At 40.0% G+C, this 21060-nt stretch overlaps 1 protein-coding gene across 1 annotated transcript in view; it reads right to left on the bottom strand.

Annotated features, from left to right (window-relative positions):
- The window catches only part of LOC114046870 (pappalysin-1-like), a 280259-nt gene that overhangs the window by 42778 nt on the left and 216421 nt on the right, over positions 1–21060 (bottom strand). Inside the window, exons 15-17 of the mRNA XM_027867446.1 lie at positions 9852–10035; positions 2209–2419; positions 968–1139 (exon numbers count right to left, since the gene is read on the bottom strand). Of these exons, the coding sequence (XP_027723247.1) occupies positions 968–1139; positions 2209–2419; positions 9852–10035 (567 nt within the window). The remainder of the gene's footprint in view (positions 1–967; positions 1140–2208; positions 2420–9851; positions 10036–21060) is intronic.

Genomic DNA, 21060 nt, shown 5'->3' with positions numbered 1-21060 from the left:
ACTTATATTGTTTATTCCACATGAGCTCTTTATGTCTTTCCAGATACATTATAGATTGTAGTAAGCAGGGACCATGTTTTAATTGTTTTCTGTATGGTACTATCTATAGGGAAGAATATAAGAAGTGTTTAATATAAAATTTTGATTGTTTTATCATAATTATCATTATCCCAATCAACATCATCATTATTGTATCCTTAGAGCTGGAAGAAACTATGGTTGTTATTTAGTCAAATCTGTATTTTACAGATAAGGTGAGTTCAAGAAGGTGGAATGACTTGGCCAAGGTAATGTAAGCAGTAAGCAGCAGATCCTGTCTTCAATTTTAGGTTCTCTGGTTCCAGTTACATCATAAATTCAAATGTACAAATCTATCACCATCATCAATATCACCATCACCACCACCACTGCCACCACCATCATCACATTCATCAAAAATAATATACTAACTTACTAGAGGCCTATTTGAGACAGGACTTACAGAAATATCTAGATTTGCATTCCACTTCTGAAATATGGTCAGGGTACCCTAACATCCTTCTAAAGAATTCTATAGCACCATGAAACACAATCAGATAAGCCTTGGCATATAGAACATAAGCTTTCCATGCACTCACAGGAGTGAGGATATCACTAAAGGCTATTGTCAGGGAACAATTCATTGAAGAGGTGAGTTTGCACTTTAATGCATCAAAGAAAGATGAAGGAGGAACTTGAAAATACTGCTTATTACTCTCAGTTCTGTGATGAACAGAAAGGACATGGTACAGTAATCTGAAGACATCACCCACTTAATAAATGTTGAATTAAGAAATGAGGAAAGGAATAAGCATTTTAAAAATATCTACCATATGCCAAGCACTGTGTTTAGCACTTCCAAAATATTATCTCATAGGAAAGTGCTGTAATTGTCCACATCTAATAGTTGAGGGAAACAGAGGTTAAGTGAATGGATGAAAGCACTTACCGAAGAAATGTCGCTCTCCTCACACTTGATCCTGCACTCACTGTTGAACTGGAAACCATTGGTACACTGGTACAGTCCATGGAACTTGGGTGGCGGTGGGTCACATGTCACAGGTACACAGGCTCCTTCCAACCAGCTGCCGTCTTGGGTACACTGGATCTTGAAAGCCCGTCTTCAAAGAAGAAATGAGAAGAATCATTTGAATGAGTGCATTGCACATAGAAAGTATTTAATGTTTTGGAATGAACTGAATAAATGAATAGATTAATTTCTCAACCACAATATTCAAATTTGAATGTCAAACTCCAAGGAGTAGACATTACATTGAAAATATATATGAAGTAAGTTTCATCTAACTGACTTCATAAGGAGTTTGCCAATATTATCTCCTATGTTGGAGTGGATGATAGATGATAATATTTGTCTACTAACTAATAAAGTTTCATGACTTAAAGCTGGTGAGGACCTTAGCAATTATCTAGTTCATTTTTTAAATGAAGAAACTGATTTAGAGAGGTTAAGAAATTTGCTCAGAATCACACAGGCTAGAAGAAATAGAGACAGGATTTGAACTTAGGTTCACTGTCTACAGATCCAAGACTCTTTCTGCTAAACCATGGCTGCCTCTAACCTTAAGGGAGGCAGGGTCTTGATGTTAAACCAAGATTTACAAACATTAAGTTAACATTATAATTTCTAGGCTAATAAATTGCTAGGCTTGTTTTAAAGTTGAAAGGAACCTCAGGAAAAAAAATCGAGTCCAGTCCCTTCATTTTATATATGAGGAAACTGAATTCCAGAAAGATAGTGATTTTAAAATGTGAAGGCATGACATGTGGGGAAAGAATGAGGTTTATTTTATATAATTCCAGAGAGAAGAACTAGAACCAATACGTGGGAACTCTATTCATTTCAACCAATGGAATAAATTATGTTGGGAGGTTGTGAGCTCTCTGATTCTGGAAGTGTTCAAATAGAGGCTGGATGACCATTTTTTAGGGATGTTGTATTTGGTGCTCCCATAGTAGCACAGGGCTTGCTACCATAATAGGTACTCAGTAAATAACTGTTGATTCATGTGTCGATTATGCTCTAGAAGCCACAATAGAACAACATGGAATAATGGATTCTTTGCGATGCTATGATAATGTATTCATCTAACAGACAATAATAGATTCAGATGCCCACTGACCAAGTTTCCTTCCACCACGTGCCCTGCTTACATTTTTATCTTCACTTACTTCTTCGACTTCCGAGAGGAGCCAGGCACGTGGTACCCTGGTTTGCACTTGTACTTGCAAAAGGAGCCCACTTTGTGCTTGTCCTCTCGGCACCGAACAGTCTGGAGATCAGCGTTGGGCACAATGGGAGGGGCCAGGCACATCAGTTCACAAAGTGCCTCCGGGAAGGACCACAACCCATCTTCCATACATGTCAGGAAGCTATTGTTTCCTGTTGGGATGATGTATTTAGAATTAGCATTAGAAATCAATGGCAGAGTAGAACTATGCTACCTTTATTAACAAAATGAATTATGTAAAATTAGAACTTTTTTTAAGTTAGAATTTGCCTTAGAATATAGAATGCAGAAACACAATATGTTAATACTATAAAGAACATAAAATGTCTATTATATTAATATTCTATTAATAGATAATAGAATATGGAATTCTAAAGATAGAAATGACCTTAGGAACCATTGAGTCTATAAGCTATATCTCATAGAGAAAACTGATGTCTATAAAAATGGAATGTTTCACTTAAAATCACATAGAGAAGCAACCTGCCAGAGTCATGACTACAGTAGAAACCCATGTCCCCTGACTCTCAAGTCAAAGAATCTTGCTATACTATTCAGTGGACCTGGAGGGTCATCCACTCTCCAGACCTCATTTTAAATATAAGAAACCTCAGGCCAAGTGGGGAGAGCGGAAGTGATTGGCCCAAATGAGAGCAGGTAGCCTCCCCTGAAATCACCACCTACTGACAAATCTCAGTGGCATACTCATGGCACAAGACCAGTTAACTCTTCTCTCTGTACTTCTATGGTTCCATCTAAAAGAATGGAGACATTGGCTAGCTTGCCTGGGCTTCTAAGGAAATCTCAGAGGCTTTGTAGTTCTCAAGTTGCATTGCTGAAAATCATGCTTTTCAAATTCCAGTGTTTGTCTAAACCTTGCTGATTGACCCACATGAATAACACTTCCCAATATAGCCCAGGCTTGTACTGATAGTTGTGCTGACCATCATTGGCGAGCTGGTCTGCTTGGGTTTTGCAAATGAAAATAAAACACAGTGAGGTTGTCAGATGATGTATCATGGTGATGCAGATGATATGTTGATGTCAGATGATATATTATGATGAAGCAGCTTGGCCAGAGCTTCCCTGAGACAATAGTGGAGAAACAATTCACATTTCTCAACATCCTTCTTGTCACTGGCAACACAGAATATCTCATATCTTCCTTCCTCCCCATTAAGCTGCATTGTCCCTTTCTTTCATTCCTTTGCACATTTATCAAATTAGCAAGGAGCTCCTCTTTAGTACTTGCCTCCTTTCCCTCCTCTTTCTCCTCTTCCTTGTCTTGTATGATTCATCCAGTGAGTGAAGTAAAGGCTAGCATCTACAAACACAGCAGATGCTTCTGTGTTGATGAACTGTTATATTACAAACTCTGGACAGTTTGACGTCAACAAATAGATGAGCCAGCAGGAGCGAGAGGGTGATTCATTCAGTTTCCTGCAAAGTGGTGAGGCTTCCTGGGCATCAGGGACTACATGCTCCAATCACTTCCTTTTCTCTTACTTCATTACCTAGTGATGTTCACTTAGTACCATTGTCTGGAAACCACTGGAGGTATTGGAGCCAGACATTCTATTATGTAGAGACATTGAGTCTAGGCCCTAGGTCAGGCTACTGCCCAGTAGCCCATGGCCCAAGCAGGACTTGGAAGGGAGCATAACAAGAATGTTTCTGGGGTTATGACCTATTAGTGAGTTTGAGGGAGAGGTCTGACATTTTTTTTCCCCTCATGAGTGAAGAATCCAAGTTTATACCATTGGCCTAAGTTTTACAAGAGTACAGTGGAGATCCCATGACAAAAAGGAACAGTTTGGAGTTATTATTTCAGCCTGGAAGGTGCCTTAGACTAGGTGGCTTGCCTAAGTCCACACAATTAGAGAGTAGGAAAAGCAAGTTTCAAGTTCAGGTCCTCTGACTCCAAATCCACCAAGGAACAGATATATCAGGAAAGAAAAGAGCTCCCAAACCCTACAAGTGAAGGATTGCTGTTGCTATCATAGAATGGAAGAGTCAAATTTATTCATGAACGTTAAAAGAAAAGCAAATCGCTGGGGTATCAGTCGACAAACAGACACATAGCAGACATTCAGCAGACTGAATAGAAGACTGGAAACCAAGGAAGCAAGCAGATTGAAAAGGAAGGTAGACGTGGGAGAGCATGAAGAAGGATCTGTAAGAGGGAAAAGAATAAAGGAAGAGAATTATTTGGGAATTAGCAAGAACAAGAGGATGAGGGGGAAAGCTTCAGATTAGTTACTGCACACCAAGAAGCACATCTGAACTCCTCTTGGTTGCTAGGGCAGGGAAACACTGAAGAGGACAAAAGCAAAAGAAATCAAGGCCTCATATAAAGAATTGTCTTTTATGTTGATGATGTTCCAAGAGCTCATCCCCAGTCTCCAGGGAAATCAAAGAGTTAAAAAGAAACTATGTTCCTCACTTGGCAATTCCAAAAAGTACGTCAATTGTTCATCAAAATGGGGCCCTCCTGGTAAAAGTGGGGGCAAATCCAATTTCATTTTGATGGTTGAATTGTTCAAAGTTTTATGTGTCTAAATGGGAATAAAACTAATGGACACCCATGATCAAGTCTACAAAGTCTGCTGAGAGAAAAAGAGAGAGAGAGAAACAGACAGAGAGACAGAGAGAGAGAGAGACAGAGAGATTGAGAGAGAAAGACAAGAAGAGACAAAGGCAGGGAGAGAGAGAAACAAAGACTGAGACAGAGTCAGAGACAAAGATAGAGATTGAGACATAGGGAGAAACTGGTGAGATCATCTCCAGAGTAATAATAGTTGTCATTTCTATATAGTATGTTTAGGTTTACAAAGTATTTTATTATTAATGATATCATTTGAGCAATGATTCTTTGAAGCAAGCAGGGCAAGTTTTATTACCCCTTTTTCAGAAGAGGAAACCAAGGCCCAGAGAAGTGAAATGTCTTGTCTAAGATCACACAACTGGTAAGTGGCAGAATGAGGATATGAATCCAAGTCTGCTCATTCTAAAGTCAATGCTCTTGACATCATGCCAAGCTGTCTCTCTCAAATATAACAAAAGACCCAAAAAAGGTGCATCTGCATAGTTCCCTCTTCAAAGGAAGTCCTCCCATGACCCAGCTTTCAAAGTGGCATCTTAAATTGATGTCCTTTGGTGAGCTATGATTTCACCAACTTCCCATCTAAGGGGAGGGATTTGTGATCTTCACCTACTTGATATGACTGAAAAGGTATTGATTTATACAAACATCCCTGCAAGGTCAGGAGCTTACAGAGCTTCAAAACACTGTGCAAACCTTAAAGCTATATAAAGTAACAGTGAATACCCTTTTATCCTGCCCTAAAACAAGAATCTTAGGATGTGAAAGCCAGAAAGGACCCTAAAACATAGAACATAATAATGTAGACTGTTGTTCCGGAAGAAGCCTAAGAGACTAGCCCAACCCCCTCATTTTGCAAAGAAAGAAGATGAGGCCAGGAAGGGGTATGGAAAGGGGAGTGACTGGCCCAAGGCCACATAGTAGCAGACTTGGAACTGACAGCTTGGCCTCCTGACTACCAAGCCAGTGCTTTTCTGACTCTGGTAAATAAATGTCTCTTTACCCTGAGAAGACAGATGGCTCTCTTATGTTAGGAGACCCAAGGTGGGAAGGGGAGGAGAGGTCATTATGAGGAACATGAAGTCACTGGCCTGGAAGGAAAGGGGTGAAGATTCAGACATGGTTGATAAGAGCGGACTCCTATCATATCTTTCTGCAAGCTTTAATGAAAAGGGCATCTTCACTTCTTTTCTTTTCTTTTTTTTTTTTTTGGATCCTTTCAGAGACCTTGAATTAAAGAATTTTCTAAAATCATAATGTCACATGAATATAATTCATTAAAGGAAACAACATGGTACAGAAGACTCTTGAGCTGGGGAGTCAGGAGAAAAGAAAGCAGTATGCTACAGTAGAAAGAACCCTGGCTCGAGAGTTGGAAGAATTGGGTTCAAATCCCACCTGTGACTTTCACTGGCTTTATGACCTTAGGTTACTTACTTATCCTCTCATTTCCTCCTCTGGGAAATGAGAGGGTGGCTTAGATGATCTCTAAAGTTGAACATGTGAAATTCCTGAGTTTTAGGAGAAGATCTGAGTAACCAGGAAAGGTATCTGAAGTAACAATGGACTAGACTTGATAACTAGAAAAAAAGACAGAATCAAACCCTGGACTTCCTTACATAGCTGGGGAGAGCCCATTCTGGAAATAGGGTATGCAATCCTCACTGCCCATAGACAAGTACAATGCTCAAGAAAGCTGTGCCTGTCCCAAGGCCCAAGTAGAGGAAGAAACATGTGCAAGAAAAGAGGAGTTATAAACTTCCTATGAAAGAGGGCACGTAGACACATTTATGTAGTTATTGCAAAGGTAGGAAGCTTGACTTTAGACCATGATGACTGCAACCTTAAGGAGCATTTTGAAGCAAAATAGAAACACAGAGAAAGCTTGGAACTAGGAGCTCCCTTCACACTCTCCCACCCCCAAAGTTCTAATGGAAGGAGGTTCACCTGAGTCACCAAATCTTAGTGAGAACAAACCTTCCTGCCCTTGATTCTAGCTGGTACAGGCAGGTCTCTTTCCCTAGGTTTTGAAGATAGAGCACCAAGTGGGATTGACAATCAGTATGTTTCAAGACAACAATCAGTCCAAACAGGTGAATCCTCCCAGTGGCATCCATGTGTGATTATTAAGGGGAAAGGATATGAGCAATTAACATAAATGATCAAGGTGATCATTCGCACGGGGACCTCTTTTCATTGTGGGGGCCTCTGACACCCCCTTGAGAGACAGTATACGGGAAGGGAACATGGGGATAAAGAGGGCTGGCAGAGAAAGATACAGCCAGGTGGGTGCAAATCATTCTGATTAGAAATTATTATTAACCAAAATAAAAATGCTAATAATCAATGCTAATTTATACAGCTTCCATCCCCAGGGGCCTCTGATTGAGATGAGGAGTGTGATTTCCGTCTGGAGTTATTAATACATCTCATGTCTTAGGAAGCTCAGATGAGTAGAGAGGATTAGAGGGGATGCCTGTTGGTGGTTTTAACACTTCCAATGGTTTCCAGGCCTCACCAGTACCTCCAAGTTGTTACCCTCTCCTTCGCTATTTCAGGCTAGGCACGTAAATCAGTTCCTGGCATTATAGGAGAATAACTGTTCAATTACGTTGAAATGAGTTGAATCATAAGAATTAGAATTAGAAGAGACCTTAAGGAGTTCTATCATCAAAGGACCATTGATTTAGAGCTGAAGGACACTCGTAGGCCATCTAGGCCAACCTCCTCATTTTAAAGATGAAGAAACTGAGGTTAAATAACTTGCCCAAAATCAACTTCATAGTAAGAGTCAGAGTTGAGACCTAAACCTAGGTGTTCTATGCTCTTTCCACTGTAACATACTTGCAGATTAGAAAAATGATGTCCTCCACATATTTCCTGAGACCAAGGCTAGAGAAGAAGAGGAAATACCAACAAAAGATTCAGAATCAGTCTCTTTTCACCCTGGAGTCATCCACAATTTCCTTCCATTTAATATGAAGTCTTCTGATTGCTCATTCACTGCTTTGCCCATTTTTATTTTCCTCTTCCAATTCCCAACCTGACAGCAATGAAGGTGGAGGAGAATGACTTCAGACCCAAAGCCAATAATGACCCCAGCAGGCCAGCTTAGTCCCAGTCAGCATTTTGTGGGTTAGACTAAAGGTTGTTCAGTCCTTGGCTCTCCATATACAGGAATATGGAAGCCACTCTCTAAGGATGACCCCTAAAGTTTCCCAACTTGAACCAATCCCCTTTATAGACCCACCTCTTAATATGTCTACCGTTGAATGTCCTGGCCTCATACATTTTTAACTCACTTGAAGGGAATAAAACAAATGTCCATCACCTAAAGACCATTCTCACAATGAGCATAGATGCTGAGGGGGATATCCCATTGGCTTTGTAGTACAGTAGTGTTGCTTGCATCACTCTGAGCTCATGCTCCTGAAAGTTCAGGATAAGAGTCTTTTTATTCCATTTCTTGGTCTTTTTCCTTTTTACCTTTAAAATAATCCATCATACCTTCCGTATATACTCTTACAGTTATAACTCATGAATTGAGTTGGAGTAAAATAAATTGAATTGTTCTGAACTGAACCAAATTAACTTGGCATGGGATAACCACAGTCTTCTGGGTTTTAGTTGATAATGGAAATGATTAAATACATCATCAAAACCCTGCATGTTTTCCAGGTAGGCTTACAACTAGTCCTAGCACTATTCGTAAATTACTGCTAACTAACCACACACCCTCCTGCATACCCTAATAGAAGAAATGAGAATCCACCAAGACAGAGAGGAATTTATGCCTAGGTTAATCTGAGAATAGTTCTGTTACTGGCCAGAGTCAAAAACAGGTTCTGATTGTTTTTTTTTTCTTTTTTTCTGTCGGATGGCAATCTCCTCACTTGTACTTCTCACTCATTTCTTTCTTCATCTAGGACAATTGCATCAGTGAAAACAGAAGCGTAGGATATCAGAGGGGGCAGAAACCTTAGCATATAGTATGGTAGAACTGGAAGGAATCCTGGTGAAAAGAACATTACACTATATTGAGATTGTAGGCTGCTAGAGCTGCAAGGGATCTTACTGGTCATCTAGTTAAGCTATTCAGTCAATCAATAAACATTTATTAAGCACCTACTATGTGCCAGGCCCTGTGCTAAGTGGTGGGGCTACACAGAAAAGAACAGTCCTGGCTCTCACGGAGCTCTCAGTCTATTGGGGGAGATAATATGCAAAACATTATATACAGGGTAACCTTGAAATAAATAGACATATAAACAAATAAGGCTATATACAGGATAAATTTGAAATCAACGAAGGAAAGGCACTAGAATTAAGGGGCATTGGAAAGACTTCCCATAGAAAGTGAGATTTGAGCTGAGACTTAAAGAAAGCCAGGGAAAGCAGTAGGCAGAGATCTAGTTTAACAAACTTACTTTATAGAGAAGGAAACTGGGGCCCTGGAGAGGGGAAGTGAGTTTCCCAAGGTCATATAGGTAGTAAGTGGATGCTCCAGTTTGGATTCTATTTTATTATTTGCCCCACGTTGCCCCCCTGGCAGATTTCATAGGAATCTCAAGGGACAAATATCCTTGTCAGTCCCTTCAGTTTTCTTTTTGTTTTTTTTTTTTGTTTGTTTGTTTTTGTTTTTGCCTTTTACCTTGGCACCCAGGAAGACCACATTAAATAAATAAATGCAGTTAGCTGAGAGAGATCAGCAGCAAATTAGCCTCCAGTGTAAAGAAAACCTTGGTTATCACCCACCACTATCAAGTTTTTAGTCATAAATAAACATAAATGAAATATGGGGGTATATATATAATGGGATATATATGTATATATTTATATACATATACATGTATATATGTATGTGTGTGTGTGTGTGTGTGTGTGTGTGTGTGTATGTGTGTGTATCCCTTTCTTTTTCCTTTCAAATCTTCTTCAATGCTTCCTATGGTCTAAAGTAAGTAGTCATAGTAGACATACAATACCTTTTAGCTGAGCTGGGAGACGGCACTGGAAGGAGCATTTCTTGCCAAATGTGGTACCTTCAAGACAGGAGAAGGTGGCTGGGTAGACATGATACTGGTCAGGGATGCCACAGTCCACAGGTTCACATGACACCTGTTTGTTCCACTTGCCCTCAGTGCAGGTAACAGTGACACTAGACCCAGACTAAAAGGAACACACAGGAGAATTTGTTAAAGGTAAGAAAAAGGAAGTGGAAGTGAATATACATGTATCTGACACTTTCCTTTGATAGAAGAAGCATCTGTGTGGTGCTGTGAGTTCTGCGGACACTTAGTAAATTAAGGTTCCAGTCTTGGCTCTGTCATTCAATACATCTGTGATCTTGCACAACTCAATTCTATTCCATTTCTGGGACTCAGTTTCCTCATTTGTGAAATGGGAACCATATTCTTTGTCCTACCTGCCTCAAAGGATCAAGTGAGACAGTAACTACAAAGTGCCATGAAGCATTAAAAAAGGTATAAAAAAATATGGATATAGTAATTAAATAGCTTGTTTTATTCTCAAGTGGTCTTGAAAGAGATGAGTTGGTGGCATAAATGTCAGGGTTAGACAACTTAAGAGTCCAAAATCATAGAAAATATACATTTAGTAATGACATAATGGAGTGGATAGGGGAACACTAGATAGGACAGTATAATAAAGTGGAAAGTTTTAGAGCTAGGTTCAAATTTCACACTGACACTACTTAGGTGATCTTGGGCAAGTCCCTCAACCACTCAGGGCCTCAGTTATCTCTTCTGTAAAATCAGGAGGCTAAGCTAGAGGGCCTCTAAAGTCCCTTTCAGCACTAAATCTATGATCCTATAGTACAAGAGTCCAAATACTGGTTCTTCCACTATCACATAAAGTTACATCATCTTTCTGAGTCTCAGTTTCCTCCAAAGTAAAATAGTGACAGTAATATTTTCTCTATCGTACCAAGTTCTTACAGAAGTATTTTGTAAAATTAAAGCTTTATAGAAATATATTATTATAGATGTGTTAGCTATTGTTACCATTATTCTCTTTATAATACCCTACTCTATGCATCCTTTCCTTCATTTTTCTTTTTTCTATCTCTCCCTCCTCTTTTTTTTCTTCTCCTATTCTTGCTTTTCTACCCTTCCCTTTTGTCTCCTTTCCCTGCTGCTTGGCATTAGGGCTGCCAGGGGTTCCCAGGGACAATGTGTAACACCTCTGGGGACTCTTGGAGCCAAAGATCTAAGAGGTCCCCTGGGAAGAATCCTGAAAGATCTTCCTGACTCAATCCCCTTGACATTGCTGCTAGGAGATGCTGCCCCATTCTCTTTGCTGGGCAGCTGTGCCCTAAGTGACTTTGGGACCCTTTTAATGAGACCAGGGTCCCAGTTCATTGGCTTAGCTCTGGTTTGGGTCATTAGATGCTGTTGTCTAATTCCCCCAGGATTCCAGTTGCATGTGGTTAGTTGTCTTCCTTTTCTACCTCATATCCTAGGTCTGTGGATCTACCAGCTGGGGCTTCTTCCACAAGGGAAGGGAGTGGGTCCTATCAGGAGGCTAAGGTGGGGAATGGAGTGAAGACTGCCCTCAGGTGTCAGATAGAGCTAATATGACCAGGACATACTGGGAGCTAACTCTCTTATCATTATACTTAGAATGGCCTCTTAGGTTAAATCAGGAATTCTTAACCTGGGCTCCCTGAGCTTATTTTTTTTTTTAATTTTAATAACTATCTTTCAATATAATTAATTTCCTTTGTAATCCTATACATTTTATTTTATTCATTTAAAAATATGATTCTGAGAAATTCTGTCAAAGTCCATCACACACACATACATACACACACACACACACACACACACACACACACACACACAAAAAGACCCCTACACAGAAGGGTTAAGAGTTCCTGAATTAGATATATCATAGAGAGGGAACCATAACAGATTTACACAGAAGCAGATAAGGAGAGGGGAGTGAACAGAGAGTGGAAAATGACAGATAATTTTCATTAGGCTATTTCTTTTTTTTAATATTCAATAAAATGATATAAAATTTCCCCAGTGGTGGTGTATGGCTGCAAATCATGGATAATGTGATTATAAATTTGGAGCTGGAAAGAACTTAAGTCCATCCAGTGGAACCCCTCTTTTACAGATGAAGAAACAGAATTCTCCCAGAGAGGTTAAGTTATTTGCCCACAATCATGCAGAGAGTGTCAGTGGTGAGGTAGGTAATTTAAGGATCTTCCCAAGCTGACACAGTGAACATCAGAAGGAGGGCTCGGACTGAGGTTCTCTGACTCCAAAATCAGGCGCTGTTTCTAGCATACCACACACAGGACACAACAGAAGAATCATAACTACAGGCCATCCAAAATACAGTGGAAAAACTATCCATATGTTACCATTTAATGTTTACCATTAGGAAGACTTCCCTGCTGTCTCAATTTGCTACAGGGCTTTCCCTCTCCTCTTGTAAGCTCCTTGAAGGCAAGGACTGTTTCATCTGTGTCTTTGTATCCCTATTACCTAGTACGGTGCTTTGGACATGGCAGGCATGTGATAAATGTTTGCTGAATTAAATTAAATATACTGTCAAGATGATGGATGACTTGGAAGAGAAGTGGCCTATTTACATAGTGAGAACAAGGATAACAAATGGCTAATGATTAATGATCATGATGATGACAGCAGCTAGCATTTATATAGCAGTTTAAGGATTGAAAAGCATTTAACAAATATAATCTAATTTTATCCTCACAAATAGCCTGAGAAGTAGGTGTTATTCTTATTGCCATTTTACAGATGAGGAAACTGAGGAAGACAGAGATAAAGTGACTTGACTAGGGTCACATAGCTAGTAAGTGTCTTAGGCAGAATTTGAACTCAGTCCATTCTGACTCCAGGTCCAGCGCTCTAGCCACTGCACCACCAGCCACCTAAATGAACTTATATCCATAAAATAGTGACAAAATTCATAGCAAGGCCCTTAGTATATCAGGGAGCTCCTCTCTGGAAAACTGGGTGGGGGGGGCGGTATTGTGGAAAAAACTCTCTCCCTGAAATCAAGGGCCATGGGTTCAAATCTCCCCTCTGATGTTTAACACCTAAGCAACCCTGGGCTAGTAACAACCTCTTTGGACATGTTTCCTCATCTTGAAAGTGAGAGGGTTGGATGAGATGAATTTTGAGGTTCCTTTTAGTTTCGTTTCAATGAATCTGTAGGAAGCACACAAGCTGAGAAGGTAGACATAGTTATAATCTCTATCAGTGGAAAAAACACCTACATCCATAAAGACTCAGATTGATGATAGTGCTAGACAATATTTTATTTTTTTTTAATGGAAAATTCCCAATCATATTGTCCTGCTTCATTGGATTTATCAAAAGTAAATTCAGGTTTCTTTAGACACTACAGTTAAAACAACATATTGCCATATTGATATGTAGATTCTTTTTATGAAATTAACTCTGAAACATAACCTTCTTTTATACTAACATATTCTAACCCTGCTCCATTTTTATCTATATAACTTTCTGTAATAATCACATTGTACCCACTCTGTAAATGCTGCAACAGCTTTTGGACAAACATAACAACATTCTGTACTAGACCTGGGTTTTATTGAGAGGTCATCCTTTGGAAATCTTTTATCCTCTTTTCCCCCATGAACAGGAGGATCTGATTTTCATTTTGTTGTTGTTAATAATAATAGTAATAATTCACATTTATAGAGTATTTTAAGGCATATGAGACAGACAGTGTGGAATAATGGCTAAGGGTCCCTCAGGGAGATCTGAATCCAAGTCCCATTCTGACATATACTGGGTATTATCCTGGACAAGTTATTTTACCTCTCAGTGTGCCCACCCACCACCCCCCAGCAACTCTCTAAGAATAAGCTGAACTCTCTAAGAATAAGAATATGTTGGTCTGAATTGGCAGAGGATATTTTCTCATCAGGAGTTCTACATACCAGTCAAATCACACATGTGGACCTCTACCACCACCCTTCCCCACAAAAGGGTAGGGGTAGTTACAAAGGACACTTTGCATGGTAACTCTGTGAAGTATATAATATAATTAGTATTATTCTCCAAGTTATTGATAAAGAAACAACAAAGTAGTGAAATGACTTGCCCATAGTCACATAGTATCAGAATTTGAACCCAGGTTTTCTGCTCCTAAGTCTAGTGATCTTTCCAACATACCATGACATCTTCGGTCCAAGCTACAAGTGTAGTTCCCAAAGCACATTGTGAACAGCCAGATGTATTATTATTTCTTTTGGCAGGAGAGCAGGAGACAGATCACAAAACTTAGAAGTTTGACTTATCTCTTTCTCAACTCCACCAATGCTCTCCAGTTATTGGGAGGTGGGAGTGGGGAGATTACAGTGAACTTAATGCTTTCATAAACACTGGCTAAAAAGGCTATCTGATTAGCTTGCTAGCTGAGTTAGACTCAAGGGAGGAATAGAGGTAATGGGAAAATGTGTAAGGTCTACAGAATTAGAGATGCATGCCATCCAACAAATGTTCATTTTCTGAAATCTAGGGAAACAGAGAAAAATATTTGAGAAGCTGTATAGCACAAGGGAAGGAAAAGCAGACTAGGAGTTGGGCAACCTGGATTCTAATCCTGGTTCTACCACTCACAGGCTATGTCATCTTTATGAGATTCAGATTATTCCTCTGTGGGGTGAGGTGGTTGAATTGGACTAAGTCTAAAGATTCTACTTCATGGAGATATTCTATAATTTTTTGCAAGGTAATGGTAGTAGAAAGAGAAGGAGGTGATTTTTTTTTTTTTTGTCAGTAGGCTAAAGGTGGAAGAGATCCAAACCCCAAGGGAGAAGCCACTGGTAACAATGCCAAATGAGTGACAGTCATCACCTGTGGCCTTGAGGGTTTCATTGAGGAGAAGGGCTGGCCAAATCACTGGAGTTTTGAAATGCCAAACATTGATCTGGGATTTTAAAAGCAAAAGATTTTTTTTTTCTCAAGCACACATCAAAGGTACCTGAAATTCCTTAGTGCCAAAACACCCTAATTGTTTCCGTAGGAGTTTGGACCTGTCTGTATTTGATACATGGATATGTTCAGAAGAGAAAAAGCAGCCAATGGCCTGGAAACTCCCATGTGGGCACCTTTTCAAAGGCAGAAGCATTGCACAAATAGATCCTGTCAGTAGCAAGTTACAATGTCTCCTAGGGCAGCGTAGGACGGCAGCAATGAGACACTACACCACCTTGGGCCCAGAACCTACGTCAGAGCTGTAATGCTACATAATCCTTAGGGTCCTCCCATTCCCATACTCTTTCTCTGCTACCTACTGGATGCACTGCAACATACAAAAGCAAGCTTAACCAATCAACAAGATGGTTTATTCATGTCTGGTTGAGCAATCCAATGGGGGAGAAACCCACTACTGGAAAATGTTATCAAGTCACAAATCAGATAGAGAAGTGACCTTAGAGATCATTTGGATCATATATTTAGAGCTGAAAGGTACTTTATAGGTCATCTGACCTAGCCCCCTCATTTTACAGATAAGCAAACAGATTCAGAAAGGTGAGAAGAAATTGACTCAAGGTCACATAGGTGATACATTATCAGATCTTCAGATTCTAAATCCAATGGTCTGACTTTCCTTTTCTATTTCACTGGCCTCATCTCAATAACAAATTGTATTTTATTGTGGGAGGTAAGCAATCAATCAATCAGTGAACATTTCTTAAGCCTCTATCATGTACTAGGTGCTGGGGATATAAAGAGAAGAAAGAATTAGTGTTTATCCTCCAGGAGCAAAGAAATCACATGTACAGATATAAGGAAATGCAAAATAGACACCAGGTAACCGGAGAGGTGGGGCAGGGCAGATATGAGCTGATGAGATCAAGAAGGGCTTCAGTTAAAAAAGGACATGCTTCACTTGAGCCTTGAAGGAAACTACGGTGATGAAGGGGAGGGGAAGTATTTCAAGTACTGAGGACAGTCAGGGCAATGGCATAGAATACTGTAGATGAGGAACAGTAAGAAAACCTGTTTGACTAGACCATATGGTGGATGAAGTGGAACACTGTGTAATATGGCGGGAAGGGAAGGTTATGGTCAGGTTGTAAGGGTTCTAAATGCCAAACCATATAAGATTCTAGAGGTAATAGGGAGCTACTGGAATTTATTGAGCAGAAACCTGATAAGACCCAACCTTTAATAAAATCAAAAAAGTTTTGATTTACTCAGGAAAAAAATTATATGTAATTTTATTATTATTGATTATTAATGATTAAAATATATAAATTTACTATATTTAGTGACTTCCCATGCCTAAAAAATACAGCCCAAACTTCTTGTGGAAGGTATGGGGCTAACTGGCCAATAAGGGCGCACAGTCTTTGGTTCAAGCAAAGAATGTTCTGCCTCGTATCAACATATAGAGAAATTTAGTGAGCCTGCTTCTGAAAGTCTATGATAGAGGGGCATCCCTTTACTTGCTTCAATTCAGGACACATGACTATTCTGTGAAGAGGACACATAAGTATTCTGTTTTCTACATGGTGATGAAGAACCTTTTCAATGGCTTCAGAGCTAGAACAGAGAGTATATCCAAAAGGCTTGAATAGACAAAAGCTCTCTCTCTCTCTGTCTCTCTGTCTCTCTCTGTCTCTCTCTCTCTCTCTCTCTCTCTTCTCTCTCTCTCTCTTTCTCTCTCTCTCTCCTCTCCTTTCCCCCCACCTCTCTTCTACCCTACGTTCCCCTGTGGGTGAGGCAACAAATTCTATGTCTCTGGGTAGAAAAAGTGAGACTGACAGCTGCCTTATCTTCCCATCTGGCCTGCCAAGTGGTAGCAAATGTATGGCCATCTCTTTTTCTCCTTTCGTTATTGTATTGATTATTTCAGGATAATACCTCTTCCACGTGATAGTTCTTGAAATATCAATCATAACCACTCAAAGTATTCTCTTCTTCCACCTGAACACCCCCAGTTCCTTCAACTCATCTTCATATAGAATGATTTTCCAGCCTGAAATACTGGTTCTCTTCATCTGGATACATTCCAGTTTGTTAGCATCATTCACAAAATATGGTGCCCAGAATGAAGTATTATATTCTAGATGTGGTCTGAACAAGATAGAAAATAATGGGATAATAACATATCTCATTCTAGATACCATTTTTCTCTTAATGCATCATTATCTTTTTGACTGCCAATTGGATTTGTAAACCATGACCACTCCCAGATCTCTTTCATATGAACAATTGCCTTGTTATGCCTGTTCCATTCTGTCCTTATATGATTAAAAAAAAAATACAGACATATTGGAATTTAAATTGTTTTATCTTATTAAACTTGTTCTATCATTCTGGTTTTTCAAGACATATTTGGATAAACTAACAATAAGTCATACCTATATAGCATTTTAAAGGTTACAAAGTGCTTGCCTCATAGTAACCCTTCTGATTTAGTCATTTAACAAACTGTCTGTCTCTCTCAGCACTGAGTCATCTGCAAATTTCATGAGCATACTACTTATGCTTTCATCCAAGTTGCTGATGAAATAATTGAAACAAATGGATTTGAATTGATCCTCAACCCTATCTCCTCTTTTTTGTTGTTATCTATACCTTTATGTTAAAACAACAACTATTTTATTAGGATCTTTTTTTTTTTAAACATAATTTCTAAATGATTCCTGCCTACTCTTTAGCATGCCATCCAACACCCTTTGGTCCAACCCTGGAGAGGAGGTAATAGGACTTTTCACTGAGAAGAACAATGTTTCAATGACTTCCTCTTTGTGTGACTTTAAGGCTTTCTATCCTTTCTTACAGAGGCTCATCAAGCCACTACATATTCTTGATAACTCCTGGCTTTTTCTGAGATATTTCTTCTACAGCGGTAAGGAGGTCAGACCAATACCCATATATTTAAGAGTCTGTGAGTTTTCAGAAAAGAAAGACCAGTTTCCAAAACTCAAGAAAGGTAACATTACAATAACAGTACTTCAAATTCACACTGCTCTCATTTCCAGAGGCCTTCAAAGTGTTTTACTAGTTCTAGCATATACAGATGGATCATGGCTTTGCCCTTGGCAGAGATGTAGCTGTTCAAGGGACAACCTCAGACATTGGGCAAAACTCCAGTAGCCATGGGACCTGGTGGCAAGGCAGCCACTGGATTTAATTCCCACTGGAAAGGAGGCCTGCAACAACTACCAGCTGGCTAGCCTCAGCGGACATACCAAAATGAAGGCCTAGGCCTCCAGCCACATTACCTCCTCTGCTTTATAAAGAGGTCACATTTCATGGATGACTGAAAGGGAACAGTACCATCTCTAGAGTGATAAACTGGTTCAGGGCCTAATGTTTTCTCTTGGAGGTCCCTGCTCTCACCACTGACCTCGGGTAAGATCTGATGAGACCACACAGCCTGAAGTGTGATGGCATCAGCCTTAGCTGTTGTTTTCTTTTTATTAGCTGTCGTTTGAGGGGTGTGGATGAGGGGAGGACCATGAATGTCACCACCAGCTGGTGTGGCTCTCCTTTGTTCCTTCCCCAAATGGGTTTTGCATAGGGAAAGGTGTAAAAGGAAAATTAAAGAGAGGGAGAGACAGAGACAGAGAGCCAAAAAAAGAGAGGGGGGAGAAAGAGAAGAAAGACATAAAAAGAAATAATTGAGAAGAAAACAGGAAAGAAGAAAAGAAAAGAGGAAAAGAAAAGAAAAAAAAGAAAGAAAAAAGAAGAGAAAAACAGGAAGGAAAGACAAAGGAGAGGAAGGAAGAGAGGAAAGGAGAAAGGAAGGAAAAAAGAGGCAAGAACCACACTCTCTTCCATCTCCATCTTCCCACCACATAACCCAGTGTTGATTAAAATAACTAAATCTTAACCAAAACAATAACACTCAGTTTGGGGAGGGTGGGGCAGCATTCTGGTAGAGGAGGCGTGACTGAAGTTACACCTCCTTCCCATGGCTTGAGAACTATGCTTTCTTCTGGAGATGCTTCATGTGTGAAGCTTCTTCCCTTAAAAATGCACAGCTGCATGCTACCTTCTAGGTCCTCTCCTACCACTGCCCACTACTGTGCTCCTAATTGAGCCCACATGAGCTGCTGTTTTCTTTTTCTGGCATGATTGATGATGCCTTTGCACAAGGCAAAGGCACTGCTGGGTTTTAAATAACACCTCTCTGTTGGAGCAGCATCAGGGATAGGGAACCATAACATCTCACAGGCCCATGGGAAGCAAGGGAAAGAAAGAGGAGGGAGAGCTGAGAAGAGACCATTAAACACTAGGGTAATATGGGGCACAGGGTTCCTGGGGATCCTGGAAGGGTAGAAAGATGAAAGATAATATGCGGTTAGAGACGTCAACTACGAAAAGGGGGAAAGAGGAGAAAGGGGAGAGAGATGGAAAAAGAAGTAGAGAAGAGAGGAGAGGAGAGGAGGGGAGGGGAGGGGAGGAGAGAAGGAGAAATAGGAAAAGGGAGAGTAGGGGAAGACAGAGACAGATGGCAGGGGAAGTGTTGAGCATAAACTGTATAGAACAGTACAGGGATACAAGACTAGCAATGGAATATCTCTTCTTTCCCAATGGCAGGTCCTTAATTTCCAAACAAGGTCCTGCTCTGTTTCTGAAATGGAGCCAAGCTCTATTTATTTCTTCTTTATTTAGCTGTTCGTTTGTTTTTAGCTGGATCTGTGATTTCCTTGGTGTGTAGGGAGCTCCCAGAGAGGTATTCCCTTTACCAATGTAGTCTTGAGTCTTAAAGAAATTGCCCAAGGGCACTGAGATATTTAATGACTTGCCCAGTATGTGTCATGGGTGAGATAAGAAGCCAGGTCTTCCTGACTCTAAAGCTCATCTTTCTAAAGCCCTATACCATGATTTCAGACGCATAAAATCTTAAGCATTAGAAGCTTCCCGACAGATCCTTCATTGCCCACAATCCAACATCCTGACTATGATATTACTGTAAGGCAGTCATGTAGCCTTTTTTAAAATACATCTAGTGACAGTGTCTCTTCATTACCTTGGAACATTGTTAGCTCTGATTATGAGAAAGTGCTTCCTTATGTTGACCTAGTAACTTGTCTGCAACCTCTACCTTTTGGTCCTAGTTCTGGTCTCTGGAACTCCACAGGAAAATAAGAGGAATGGTGGTGCTACTCTGAGTGCTGAACTTGGAGTTACAACAGTTAAACTGGAAGCCCAGATCTGCCACTTAACTATCTGTGCTTGTCACCTTACTTCCAGGTCACTTCATATCTCTGCTCCAGTTTCTCAGCTGTAAAATAAGGGGTTTGGTTTAATTAAGAGTACTTAACCTGGACTCTGATTTTTTTTTTTAATTTTGAAAACTGTATTTCAACATAATTGATTTCCTTTGTGATCCTAAGCATTTTATTTTATGCATTTAAAAAAATGGGGCCCTTAGGCATCATCAGATTGCCAAAGGGGTTAGTGAAACAAAAATGATTAGAAAATCTTTGGCCTGAGGTATCTTTAAGGCTCCTTTCAGTTCTGAATTCTTTGATCCTATTCTTTGACCTCTGACTCCTTACTTCTCCAGGCTTACACATCCCCAGTTCTCTCAACCAATCCTTTGACTTGCTTCTTTCTTCACATTGAGTCAGACAGAATAGGCCACCCCAGACTTGTAAAGAAAGACTCTTTGGCCTGGCATCTTAACTTGCGTGCTCTGGGAGATGGTCTTTTGTGATTCCTCTCCTCTGCCAAAGCAGAGGCTGCCTCTGTCAGGCTGCCTTCATTCCCCAATTCCCCTAAGGCTTCTTTCATTTGGTGATGAGGAACATATTTCCAGTTCCATGCAGAGACCTTATACAAACACAGGCATCATCAGGTCCCCAGTTGGTACTGATTACCAACCTATGTTGTTCCACTCTATTTCCAAACATCTTCAACTAGAAGATAAATTGGAATTGAAAGGCTAGGAAAAGAGAAAGAAATGAGATGGAGCTAACAAATGCCAACACTGGGTTGCAGGTAATACCCCAAATCTGAGTCCCACCTTCAGTGTAAAGGAAAAGAAGAATCATAGACTGAGTTGCAAAGGATTTGAACTTGACTTTAAACAACAGACCACCCCACCTATGTTTCCTGCAAAGAGCTCTTTCAGACATTGAATAACACTGAGGGAGAAGTGGTCAGGTTTCTAAAAGCAATGGCACCTCATGCTGACATC

This window comes from Vombatus ursinus, unplaced genomic scaffold (genome assembly GCF_900497805.2).
Source record: "Vombatus ursinus unplaced genomic scaffold, bare-nosed wombat genome assembly UNPS02014786.1, whole genome shotgun sequence".
NCBI classification, from domain to species: domain Eukaryota; kingdom Metazoa; phylum Chordata; class Mammalia; order Diprotodontia; family Vombatidae; genus Vombatus; species Vombatus ursinus.
This window is presented reverse-complemented; position numbering and strand designations above follow the sequence as displayed.